Source organism: Micropterus salmoides, unplaced genomic scaffold (assembly GCF_014851395.1).
Source record: "Micropterus salmoides isolate LMB-PRFRI ecotype aquatic unplaced genomic scaffold, ASM1485139v1 Ms_hic_scaffold_19, whole genome shotgun sequence".
NCBI classification, from domain to species: domain Eukaryota; kingdom Metazoa; phylum Chordata; class Actinopteri; order Centrarchiformes; family Centrarchidae; genus Micropterus; species Micropterus salmoides.
The window spans coordinates 23,719,249-23,732,286 of NW_024041039.1; the positions used below are offsets into that span (position 1 = coordinate 23,719,249).

Consider the following 13,038-nt stretch of genomic DNA (forward strand, 5'->3'; position numbering starts at 1 on the left):
ATGGATGAACTGGCTGCAAGTTGTTTTTCACATTGTTCAGATTCTTCCTTCTTTTGGCAAAGTTGTGACTTGCTAAAATATTTCACGCTTTGACTTCCAGAGAGCTTCTGGACTAATCCACAGTATCGGGTCAAGGTTGACAAACTACTGACTGAATGTTCTACAAAAGAGGGTGAAAAAAACATGCTGGTGTCTCTCATGCAAAAGCCTGACAAGAGGAACAGGCGTCTTGTCCAAAATCTTTACATTGGATTCTCTGTATTTGAGGTAAATGTTACCCTTTATTGTTTCAGTCACATTGTGAGGACTATTACGGATGTGTCATGCATAGACATGGGGGAGCAGCTGTTGTTCTAAAACTTTCCTTGAGCTGAGGAAAAAAATCTTACACAGTGGACCTAAACATGTGTTTTTACTAATTTTGGTAAATTTATAGTTCATGACCTTTATTTGAATTGGTCATACATTTTCATATTCACTTGAACTAATTCAGTTTTGTCATCAACATGAACTTTTTCCCTCTTCCAAGGTGACCAAAGAAGTAAGTAACATTTTAAAACCCATCTTTATACACATTACATGCCTAAATTGTGCTGCTATGGAGATTCATATGAACTGCACAGCAATCAAAAATCTATTTATTACTGCTATTACAGTACGAGGCACAGAGGGGGAAGTTCCCAGCCTCTTTCTTCAGCAGATACAAACCTGTTGCCCAAACTAAAACCTACATGAATGCACGTGAGGTGATGGCGTTCATAATGCTGACACCAGGCGAGTACCTGATTGTGCCGTCCACCTTCAAACCCAACGAGACAGCCTCCTTCATCCTGACCATTCTCTCCAAGGCAGAGACCCATGTCCAGTAAGTCACTAGCAACTCTCCAATTAGCCTTTACAATTCTTTTTGTACAATGAATCTACAAGCTAGCAGGCCCTGGTCTCCCCTTAACCCTCCATCATACTCCTGGTAAGACAGTGAACAAGCTGACCCCAAAAAGGTTTGGTAACTGTAATGTCAGTACTAATTTTCAGATTGTAATCCCTTACACTACCCGTTTCTGAAAAACGTAATCACATTACTGTAATGCGTTTTGAAGAAGTTCTTATATGAACGAAGTATCTTTGTAACATGTCACTGCCCAACACTGGTCACAAGTAAAGTACTGATGTCTCTTTTCTTTCCTCTCAGAGAGAATTCTGGTGGCCTTAACCATGAACAGATGGAAGTAGAAGACGTGTACAGGGTTTGCATATATATTATCAATGTTCACATTATTTTGGTATTGCTATTGTTTTATATGTTGGTTGCTGTGTTGGTTACATTAAATACATATGACACATACCCAGTGCATTAATTCGGCTGGCGCTGAAAACACAATCTTCTCTGCAGTCCATACCAGCCGAAAATGGAGTGGATGACGAAAACAAGAGAAACTTGTTCCAGCAATTCTCTGACAAGGTAGTTTGTGTGCCTTTTAAGCTGTTCAGTTTCATTCTGTAAAATACAGTATGCTTATTTGCTTTGCTGTGGTCTCCACCATCACTGACTCCAGGAAGGGACTGGTCCCATCTAAGATATAGTCAGGTACACAGCAGAGAATTGCTAGCTTTATACTTAGTTTTTTTGTACAGATTAAACAGATGATCTATAAAGGCTATAAAATGTTAGTTTGTAAGCTACAGAGGTGGTGCTGGGAAGATTTCATTTCATTAGGAAAGCAGGCTAGCTGTTTTCTCCTGCTTCCAGTCTTTGTGCTGAAATTAGTTTACCGTTTGCTGTCTGTAGCGTCATACCGACATGAGTGGTATCCAGTGCTTGAAGTGGGGCAGTACTCACCGGTGTGCAGTACTGGCACTTCAACATTTTACTCTTTGGCGTACCGGGACTTTTTCTTACATACCAGCTCTTCTCACAAGCTGCCGATACTCTTTTCTGACCTCTCCATATCAGGTTCTCTTGTGGTCTAAATGAACTACACTACCCAGTAGGCACTATGTGACGCTCTCTTGTTCCCATTACTGCCAGCCATAGGTGTCATTTACGCTGGGGATGTCCCCACCACTTTTTTAAAGCATAATTTGTAAAATAAATAAATAAATAAAAATATATAGAAGAAACAAATGTGTATTGTCCAAGAAAAGTAACTTAAGCTAAAAAAACAAACAAACTGCTGATTATAAAATGACCCAATGCACCAATCAGTAACTTTAACAACTTCTGTACACTTTTTGGGCCAGATTTTCCGCTCTCTCCCTGTGAACATGACAAAAGAGGAGGGAAGACTAAATCAGGCCTACATATGTGTTGCCTCAGCAGGGATGATATTACATGAGAAAAGTTGAGCTACAGGAGAAACAGATCTGAAAGCAACACAGATTAACTGAGAGCTGCACTGACTTATATTCTGTTGTATTTATATATTTTGAAATGACATGTGCTACCTGAATTTTCTGTTTCCTTTTACATGAATAAAAACATTTCCACCATAAATTGGAGCAGAAAGTGTTTAATGATCAAAATTTCCCTAGGGAGGTCCCCCCAGAACAGACTCATATATCTCGGCATTGAGGATATCTTTAAAACACTGTTCAAGGATCTTTTTGTCTCGTTCTCATGAACCTAATATCGCCTATCGTGATGTCTCACACGCTAAGTGTCTCTTCGATGCCCTAATCTGAGCCCCTATGTCCCCACCACTTTTCATCAAAAAGTGACGTCCTTGCTGCCAGTCTGCTACTATCTGTCAGCGCAAACAGAGTAGGCAGAAGATCAGGTGCCTTTTGGGCAAACGTGTTCAACTTTTCATATAGTTGCTTGTCATTGTCACTTTTTGTGAAAAAATCAATCACAGTCTGGACACTAAAAAAAGGTGCTACAGCAAACTTTTAAAATATTGAACTTGTTGCAAAAATGGAGTTAGCACACCAACATGTGAATGGGGAGTAGGAGGAGGCCAATTGTTTTTTTTCATTTCCAGCACTGGTGGTGTCGATCCTCTTATCTAACTCTTGGCAGAAATACGAATAAACGTATTTGAAGTATTCCTTTTAATTAAAATATAACTAGCCTGTGAATGTCCTGTTACATTTTGAATCGCTCATGTCTGTAAGCTACGTCATTATTCTTTTTGCTGCTGTTTGTCTTTTGTTCATTCGGGTTGCTGCTCCGCTGGATTTCAATGTTGGCAGAGAAACATGCAGCCTTATAACTACACCTTAAGTGATTTTTTTCAAACGCATAAGGTGTAACATGCTATTATTTCTCCTCAATATAAAGGTAACTGTGATTATGACAACTAACATGTGAGGCAAATATAAGTCTTTTCTTGTTTTCAATTTATTTTATTTATTTATTTCCAGTATGATGAAGTGGATGCTGAGCAGCTCCAGAGACTTCTAAATGACAGAATCCTGAAAGGTTTGTTCTGTACAACTCCAATAAGCTTGACAGAATATACGCTGAAACAATATTCAACTAATAATAATAATCATCATCATCATCATCTTGTGTGGCACTGCTATGTTACTGGGTTTAGGCTAAATTAAATGTCCTGCTATTTTTTCTGTTTTTATTTAGGAGACTTGAAATCTGGAGGCTTCAGCACTGATGCCTGTCATAGCATGGTTGCACTAATGGATGTATCCTCTTTTGTGAAGTGGTGTACAAGACTAGACCTTTTCTTTATCTGTATCCATGTAAAGACCTACCTTGGTTTCACACACATTAATAGCTTTAAAGGTCAGAATAAGACATAAAAAACATGTTCTGATACCTTAATGTTGGGTTAGACATCAGTTACTGGCAAACTAAATGGTGAGGAATTTGTTCGTCTGTGGAGGAAGGTTGCCAAATGCAAGGTAAACAGACTTTCTTGTCTGGTTTAGAGTCTAAAAGATTTTCCAGATCAGGGAAATATTGCTGGGTTTCACATAACTTAACCACTTTTTTCTCTCTAACCAGGAAACTTTCTTCCGCACTGATGTTTCACAGACAGGAACACTGTCACTGAAGGAGCTCAGGAATGCAATCACAGTTTCAGGTAGACAATCAACCACTTCTTTTAGTCTATTGTCAAATTGCAATTTGCTTTTAAAACAGTGCTGTGAAACAACGTGCCAGATCTATAATGTAGAAGTACTCAGATACTGTAAAAGAAGCAATACAACAATGTTGTAAAAAGTAAAGGTTGTCATACATTAGTAAAGTGTCACAAGATAAATCTGAGGGGTTGTAATGATAAAGTAAAGATGATAAAAGGAATAGGAACAATGGAAAACCAAAGTTCGGCCCCAGAAGTCTCCATTCATACTATTAACTGTTCTTTTTCTTTTTTGTGAAATATCAGAAACTTTTACATCTTTGGGATAATTTAAGTGAAACCATCTGTTTAGATAACAAATCTCTTGGTGGAACTGCTAACAACTCATGGACACCTGAAAAGTGACAAGAGGCTCCAAGTAGACATTGAGTTTTTGTAAGCGGTCACAAACAAACAGGGTGGTAACATGGACTGTAAGAACTACAGACTTTGATGATCCAGCTGAGCTGAGCCTTATAAAGAAAGGAGGTATAGAGAAGGGTGACATTAAATAGATAATTTGGGAATCTTAACTGAAGTCTTCTACTACTACTACCCTGCACATTAAAGTTGTGTATTGCATAACGATATCAAAGATGCATTAAGATAATTCTAGTATGAGTGTTCATTCACTGAAGGGATTTACTTTGAGCAATTACAGTGTGTGTTTTTGTATATTTAGCTCAAAGACTACTTAGTGCATACACAGGGATTTATGTCTACAATGAATGAAATGCACCTGGTCTCCAGGTATTATAGATGTATTGCAAAATGTTTTTTCCTGGGGTAGACAAGATTAAGCATGTACCAAGGAATGTTAAAAGAAGGTTTCATTTAGTTTGGCAAGAGTTTATTGGTTATACGCCAATGTTGATGTTAGTAATAACATAAACAAAGGCACTTTTATATTGACATGTCCCAGGACACCATGACCATCTGATAGTGTCATATCTTAATGAAATAAAAATAATAATAAAGAGCAATAGCTAGTTGTAGCCCCACTGTAAATCATCTAAACCTTTGTCCTATATATGTTGGCCAGGAATGAGGATCAGCGATGAAATGCTGAATATAATTGCTCTGCGCTACGGTTCCTCCTCTGGATTCATAACACTGGAGAGCTTCATCAGTCTAATCCTTCGCATTGACTGCATGAACAGTAAGTACATTGGGATAACTGATGAAAGTAGACAACACAGTAAATGTAGTACATAAATAGATACTTTTCTAAAAAGTAGTTTTTCTTGACAAGAACTACTTTTTGCAGGATGTTTGGGCTAACCTGTTCTGCAATGTTGCACACTGTTTCAAGGAAACATGTCGTTCCCCTTCGAGGGAACTCGAACTGCGTCGGTTACGACACTATGGGAACGCCTCTAGGCGAAGCAGGTCTGAACGTGAATGAAATCACTCCAATCCTATTGGCTTGTTGCTAGAACGGTAAGGTGTGACGGAATAACCGGAGGAGTATAAAGCACACCTGTACACACTCATCATTAGCTTTTTTTTATTCAGCAGGCGCTCTGTATGTTGTTTGAAGAAAGCTCCAGTCCTACAAGCAGTGTGTCTTACCTGAAGAAGAAGTCTACCAGCATGTCCGGCAACCAGATGTACAGAAGGTGTGTTTTTCCTTGCCCTCGGTACATCACGGATGGAGATTCTCATGAGATGTGTGTCTCATGTTTGGGGATGGAGCACGCCCGGGCAGCTCTCGAGGGGGCTGCCTGCGCCTGTTGCGAAGCCCTTTCCGTGCGGGTACTGAGGTCCCGCATGGCTCTCTTTATCCGAGGATGGCCGGATGTGTTTTCCCCGTGGTGTGGGCCCTGCGGCCGCTGAGGCGGCCCGGCGGCTTCACTCATGGGGTTCACAGCGTGATCTGTCGGAGGATTTCGGGACGGCTGAGGCTTTTTCCCGACCTTCATCCGCTGGCTCCGACGCTTCCTTTCCTCGTTTGGGAGCCCGTTCTCGGCTTCTCCCGCTCGCGGTTTGGATCCGGAGACGCTGCAGCAATACGACTCCGAGGAGGCGGACGTGCTCAGCGCAGTGGACGATGACTTCCGGGTGTCGGGGGGGCGTCATCCAGCGACGCCCGACTATGACGTGCTGCTGGAGGTGGTGACTAGAGCCGTGGCTGAGCTCAACATCAACTGGCCACAGGAGGAGCAGACACCACAGGCTAGTGGTAGCTTGATGAAAGGTTTCTTAAGCACCACACGCCACCTCCACGCCGGTCTCTGCCATTCTTTCCTGATTTACATGATGAACTGAGTAAATCACGGGGCAGACCCTTCTCTACATGGCTTTCCACACCCCGATCACTGAACTACAGTAATGTGATGGGGGTTAGGGACCGTGGTTATGGGAGGATGCCTCGGGTGGAGGATGAGCTTGCGAGCTATCTCTCCCCTCGACTTGCGTCCTCCCTGGAGAAGCCGGCGTTACCATCCAAACCATGTCGCACCACATCCACGCTTGTGGGGAAGGCGTACATGGCAGCGGGCCAGGCAGGTGCGAGTTTGCACACCACGGTGCCCCCGAGAAGCTGGGGCAGCGAGACGGCGCTCTCACCCTCAGCCGTCTGAGAGACGCGATCTGAGGACCGTCATCCAGTCCCGACGGAGCTCAGGGAAGACCAGGGTAGGGGAGTCTTTCTCCCCTCCCGTACCCCCCCCACCCCCCCCCGGAGGCCGACCGAGGTCCCCTCCGCCGTGGCAACAGGTGATGTTATCCCGCCGTTTACACGTTCAGGACGCACCTGCCACCATCGAGTCCGCGCCGTACTGCCTGCCCCGAGGGTCTGCAGGCGGACGGCATCCCGACTCACTCACCGTGGATCTTCGGCGGCTCCCCCCTGCCGTTCTGGGGCTTCAGGGGTCCACCAGAAGATCACACGAGACACCGACCACCAGCCCCGAGGGGCTGGTTCCGTTGGCAGACTTTGCAGACACTTGGCGGAGCCTGACGAACATTTCTCCACGGGTCCTGCGCACTGCCATAGATGGGTATCGACTACAGTTCAAAACCCGCCCTCCAAATTCAACAGAAGAGAGGGGGTGGTTTGGACTGTGGTCCGCCCGGAGCAAGGTCCGGTGTTGGGACAGGAAGTTTGTACTCTGCTGAGGAAAGGGGCCGTGGAATGTGTCTCCCCCCCAGACAGAGACGCCGGTTCTACAGCCGGTACATCATAGTCCCCAAGAAGGACGGAGGGCTGCGTGCCCTATTTTGGATCTGCGGGTTCTAACCGGTCTCTGAGGAGATTCAGGTTAAAGATGCTCATCATCCCCGCCACCGTGACGCACATCCAATCTGAGGATTGGTTCGTCACGATAGATCTAAAGGACGCCTATTTCCAGGTCTCCATCCGTCCTTCTCACAGGAAGTTCCTGAGGTTTGCCTTCGGGGGTGTGGCTTACCAGTATCGGGTTCTTCCATTCGGCCTGACACTTCCCCTAGCACATTCACCAAGTGTATGGATGCAGCACTGGCCCCGCTGAGGCTCCGGGGCATCCGGATTTCAACTTCATCGACGACTGGCTCATCCTAGCCCAGTCTCGAGAGTTGGCGGTTCGGCATCGAGATGTCGTTCTGGCTCGTCTGCGGCGTTTAGGGCTGAGGCTCAATGCAAAGAAGAGCGTGCTGGCGCCCACCCAACGGGCTATGTTCCTAGGGGTTGCATGGGATTCGACAACGATGCGGGCACAATTGTCTCCGGCACGTGTCGACACCATATTGGCTGCCGTGAAAGGGGTGAAGTTAGGCCACGCCATCACTATGAAACACTTTCAACGAGTGTTGGGTCTCCTGGCGGCTGCGTCCAGCGTAATACCATCTGGACTGCTGCACATGAGACCCCTGCAGTGGTCGCTAAGGAACAAGGGTTTTTCCCCGAGGGGAATCCTCTCTGTCTGGTTTGGGTTACGCGCAAGTGTCTTCGTTCCCTATCAGTTTGGAAGGAAACTTGGTTCCTGTCCCAGGGGCCCGTGCTGGGAGGGTCTTGTCGCCGGCTGGTTATTTCGACAGACGCCTCCCTCACGGGCTGGGGCGCGGTCATGGATGGCCGCTTTGCAAGGGGATCCTGGCAGATGTTGGCGGTGTTCCAGGCTCTAAGGAGTTTCCTGCCCGATCTCCTAGGCCACCACGTCCTGGTTTGTTCCGAGGAGAACAACACAGCGGTGGTGGCCTATCTGAATCACCAGGGCGGTCTGCGCTCGCGCCCTCTGGACAGACTGGCGCGTCAGATCCTCCTGTGGTCCCAGCAGAGGTTACTATCGCTCAGGGCGATGTATCTCCTGGGGATGCAGAATCAGGGAGCAGACCTGCTGTTGAGGCAGGGGCTGAGGCCTGGGGAATGGAGACTTCACCCCGAAGTGGTGGAGCTCTTGTGCGAAGAGTTCGGCCCCATAGATGTGGTTCTGTATCCGTCTCAAGAGACTACGCACTGCCCGCTATGGTTTCTCTCGTTCCTCCAACCCTGTTGGGTCTGGACGCCATGGTACATTCGTGGCCGAGGCTACGTCTGTACGCTTTTCCCTCAGTCGCTCTGCTCCCGGGGTTCTGGAGCGGGTCCGCCAGGACTATGTCGGCCTACTGCTCGTAGCCCTGTTCTGGCCAACCCGGGTGTGGTTCTCGGACATCATGTCACTCCTGGACAGCCCGCCGTGGCGGGTCCCTCTGAGGAGAGACCTGCTGTCCCAGGCGCAGGGCCGGGTTCTTCACCCTTGCCCCGCCATATGGCGACTGTGGGTCTGGCCCCTGAGGGGGCACAGTACCTAGAGGCGGGTCTAACAGCCGGAGCAGTCGAGACCCTCCTGAGCTCCAGGGCCCCGTCCACACGGAGGATGTACGGCCTGAAGTGGAGTGTTTTCTCCACTTGGTGTAGGGAGCGGTCGGTGGACCCTGTTACCTGCCCGGTGGTTCAGGTACTTGAGTTCCTCCAGGACCGGTTCTCTGCTGGTCTTTCCCCTTCCACCCTCAAGGTGTACGTGGCAGCTATTTTATCTTTCCACACCCCTCTGAGGGAGGGGTCCTTGGGGAAACTTCCCTTGGTTGTACGTTTCCTCCGTGGTGCCCGGAGGATGAGACCTGCGACTCGGTCCAAGGTTCCCACTTGGGATCTGGCAGTGGTTCTTGGGGCGTTGGCTGAGGCCCCCTTCAAGCGCTTTCAGTTTCCCCGCAAAGCCTGGAGTTTGCCCCGGGGAATATTAGGGCTATCCTGCACCCTCGTTCAGGATACATCCCTAAAGTGCCTTCTTGTGCGGCAGGGTCCACAGTGCTGCAGGCATTTCATCCTCCACCTCATGTGACGGCGGAGGACGGGAGACTTCATCTGCTCTGCCCTGTCAGAGCACTGAGTATTTACACTCTGAGGTCCTCCCGTTGGAGGAAGGCTGACCAGCTGCTAGTGTGTTTTGGGCTCCCTGCATCCAAACATACTATTAGCAACTGGATTGTTCAGACTATTTCCCTGGCCTATCAGGTGCGCGGTTTGCCTTCACCTGTGGCTGTGAGGGCTCATTCTACCAGAGGCAAGGCGGCCTCTCGAGCCCTCCTTTCCGGGGCCTCTTGCAGGATGTTGTTTAGCGGCTGGCTGGGCCACTCCGCACACATTCATTCGGTTTTACAGTCTTGACCTTCCTTCGGCACCTGGCACTCGTGCGCTCTCCTCTTAGTCGTGCCACTTTATTGCACACAGGGGCAGGCGGGGTTTTCGGCACGGTTTAGTGGGTATCTCGTTCCCATAGTGTCGTAACCGACGCAGTTCGAGTTCCCTCGAAGGGGAACGTCTCGGGTTACGTATGTAACCCTGGTTCCCCGAGAAGGGGAACGAGAGACTGCGTCGGCCCGCCGCACCTCTCTCCCCGCCTGAAGCGCCTGCTTCATAGTTTAAGCTAATGATGAGTGTGTACAGGTGTGCTTTATACTCCTCCGGTTATTCCGTCACACCTTACCGTTCTAGCAACAAGCCAATAGGATTGGAGTGATTTCATTCACGTTCAGACCTGCTTCGCCTAGAGGCGTTCCCATAGTGTCGTAACCGACGCAGTCTCTCGTTCCCCTTCTCGGGGAACCAGGGTTACATACGTAACCCGAAACGTTCGTTCCAGAAACAAACTTTGTGAGATTGAACTCGCCCCTGGTGGGGGGAAAAAATAACACCTGCTAAACATCAGCATTGTACCAACACACAATCAAGAACGGCTGTAGACATCTGGAGTGTAGTGTTTCTATTTGGAATGCGTGAACTGGGTTAGCAAGGGAAGGCTACGGTTGTGGGATTGCGTGGTGTGTGGACAGAGAGGACCCAAATGCAGCACTCTGAGGGAAGGAGGTTTATTGAGGGAAAAAGGGTGAGAGGGACTGGAGTGGAGGGAGAGGAGGACGTTGGGGAAGCACAGGCACGGGAAACCAAGGAGACAGGGGGCCAGGGAGCCGGGGAACACAGGGGCCGAGGAAGCGAGGCGAGGCGGGGGAACAGGGAGGACGCCGTGAGGGAAGTCCGAGGAGGAGTGGGCCAGTGGATGAGCCCAGCCGAACGGAGGACGAGGGTGAGTGTACCTGGGAGGGAAACAGACAGAGAGACAAGGTTAAGGAAGACAGCGACAAGGCACAGGGTAAATGCGAAAAAACAAGAAACGTGAAAGCCTGAACGTGGGGGTGGCACTGGGTATGGAGCAACGACGATCAAGCGAGGATGGTGTGGAGAACTGAAATACAGGCAGTCGTGAGGTGATTACTGGCAGGTGTGTGGCAGGCTGACGAGGTGGCTGATGAGATACAGGTGCAGGTAGTTGGCTGGGCTCAGGAGCAGAGGGAGAGAGAGCACACAGGGGAGAAAACACAGGGAGGCAGGCAGAGAACAGGAAACCAAGGAAAAAAGCAGAAAAACGGATAAAAAGGAGAAAAAACCAGGACACTCACCGTCAGCCGGGCTGCCACCACAACAGCTACACTGTACCAGTACACAAGTGGGTGGGCTGCAGTAACTCAAGAGTGTCCAGTGCATTCTACTGACAGTGCATCATTGTTTGAGGCAGTACAGGAGTGCAGCAACAGGCAAAGATGAAGTGTTGATTGATGAAAGTGAAATTTGAACTTCTGTCATTGTTTCTTGAGTAAGAATTTGTGTCTTTCTCAACAGACATCTTCCGCCAGCTGTCTGATGGAATGACTGTGACTCTTCGAGAATCAGAGGTAATAAAAGTTCTTCAGAGGCAAAAGATAGCTTACTGGCAATTGTACTTGGATACAAAAAGTATTTGTTTCACAATTCCCTTTTTTGTGTTTAGTGTGTTGTTCCAGAAAATATGGCATGCTTGAACTACATTTTTAGTTTTCTGTGAGGAAATGTTCAAATATTTAACTAATGTTACAGATTCATTAAAGCACATTCATGATCTGTCCCTCCTTAATTTACAGTGGATGTACCTTTCACTGTACACTTAAGCTGACAAAGAAGATGGACTGAAAGATTCACTTGGAACTACATCTGCAGATGATGTGAAAGAAAATAAATGCAAAATGTGTTCTTCTGCAAATAAGCAACAGAGCCTTTACTTCTAATTTTGCTAATGGACGGGGTGAAACTCCCTTCGCCTCATGTTCTCCTTCCTGTGTCTCAATGTAACATTGGGGAACAAATAACTCATTATGTGTATTGTTACATCCCCTAGTTAATGTACTGTGAAAAACAGTAATGTGAGAATATAATCTATGCCATGATATGTAGCCAATATATTGTACTTTTCCATGTTAGTCTCTCTGATGTACTGCATACAATTTACATGCATTTTTAATAGATTTCCAGTCTTGTTAAATCTAGAAGTGTCTCTAAATTATTTCTTTACATTCAAGTGGGTTAATGTATTTTTTTGGGTGGGAATAAGGCTTTGGTACTTCACAAAATAAAGACATTCAAACTGTATTGGTGTATAAGAACACTCTTTTATTCATTCCTTATACATACCTTGCAGACATCTTGAAACATTTTTTTTTTGTGACACAAATTCATTTTCTACATGAAAGTCAGGATTAAAAAACATGTTGTCTTCTGTTCAGTTTGCAATCTACACTCAAATGATTCATTGGATGAACTCACTTAAATTGTGAGCAGGATTTCCATCCAATAAATATATGTAGTCCCAACTCAAATTGAGTACATCCATTCAACAGAATGTAAATCAGTTAGCCTAACTTATTTTTATCAAAGACTTACAACAGTATGTAACTGAGTAAGCCTAACTAACTTTTACCAAATACAACTGAAATAAAATAATTACATTAACTAAATGAAATTGATTTACATTTGTCCAACTTAAACTTACATAATTATTGGAAAGGAATTTATTATCATCAATTAAATATATAAATCATTTTTTATTTGATCCATTAACATACACATGAGACAAACCTGGTTGATGTTTTTTTTATTGAAATACATTTACATTTGAACTTCATTTACTTAGAGCCCCTCCACTCAAACATCCTGTTGGATGTTTGAATTTCACTGTGCTGAATGATGTAAAATAGAATGAACTTGACTGATCCACACAGGTGAAATTAAGTATTATCACAGCTCACGAAACAGATCACTGAAGTGCCATCTATTCTACACAGTGAAAATCAAACGTGCAGAGTTAGAGACATGAAATGCTGTTTTCACACATCAGCTGAAAGTGGGAATTTTCTTCTAACTCAGTGAAAATCCAGTTTTAACAGGTATGCCTACTGGCATGATTTGTGATATCACAACTAATTTAGAATTCAAGTCTGATCCAATATTCAATCAATATTAATGTGATGTAGAAACTTAAGCTGTAAAGTGCACATACACTGAACATGGGGGTGCAGTAGGAGACATCTTGTGTTCAGCAGGAAACTTTAGAAGTGTTCATATTCATAAATTCTGGAAATTCTAATGAGGTAGGAATAAATTACCCTTTTAAGAATTTACATGTGA

At 45.9% G+C, this 13,038-nt stretch overlaps 1 protein-coding gene across 2 annotated transcripts in view; it reads left to right on the plus strand.

Annotated features, from left to right (window-relative positions):
• LOC119910300 (calpain-A-like) overlaps positions 1 to 12,003 on the plus strand; it is a 47,365-nt gene extending 35,362 nt beyond the window's left edge. For both annotated transcript variants that reach the window (XM_038728820.1, XM_038728821.1), the window contains exons 11-22: positions 101 to 267; positions 530 to 541; positions 657 to 865; positions 1,193 to 1,247; positions 1,394 to 1,462; positions 3,364 to 3,421; positions 3,581 to 3,642; positions 3,793 to 3,861; positions 3,965 to 4,043; positions 5,125 to 5,241; positions 11,221 to 11,273; positions 11,499 to 12,003. In XM_038728820.1, coding sequence (XP_038584748.1) covers positions 101 to 267; positions 530 to 541; positions 657 to 865; positions 1,193 to 1,247; positions 1,394 to 1,462; positions 3,364 to 3,421; positions 3,581 to 3,642; positions 3,793 to 3,861; positions 3,965 to 4,043; positions 5,125 to 5,241; positions 11,221 to 11,273; positions 11,499 to 11,525 — 977 coding nt within the window. In that variant the 3' untranslated portion in view covers positions 11,526 to 12,003. The remainder of the gene's footprint in view (positions 1 to 100; positions 268 to 529; positions 542 to 656; positions 866 to 1,192; positions 1,248 to 1,393; positions 1,463 to 3,363; positions 3,422 to 3,580; positions 3,643 to 3,792; positions 3,862 to 3,964; positions 4,044 to 5,124; positions 5,242 to 11,220; positions 11,274 to 11,498) is intronic.
• Positions 12,004 to 13,038: the final 1,035 nt, after the last annotated feature.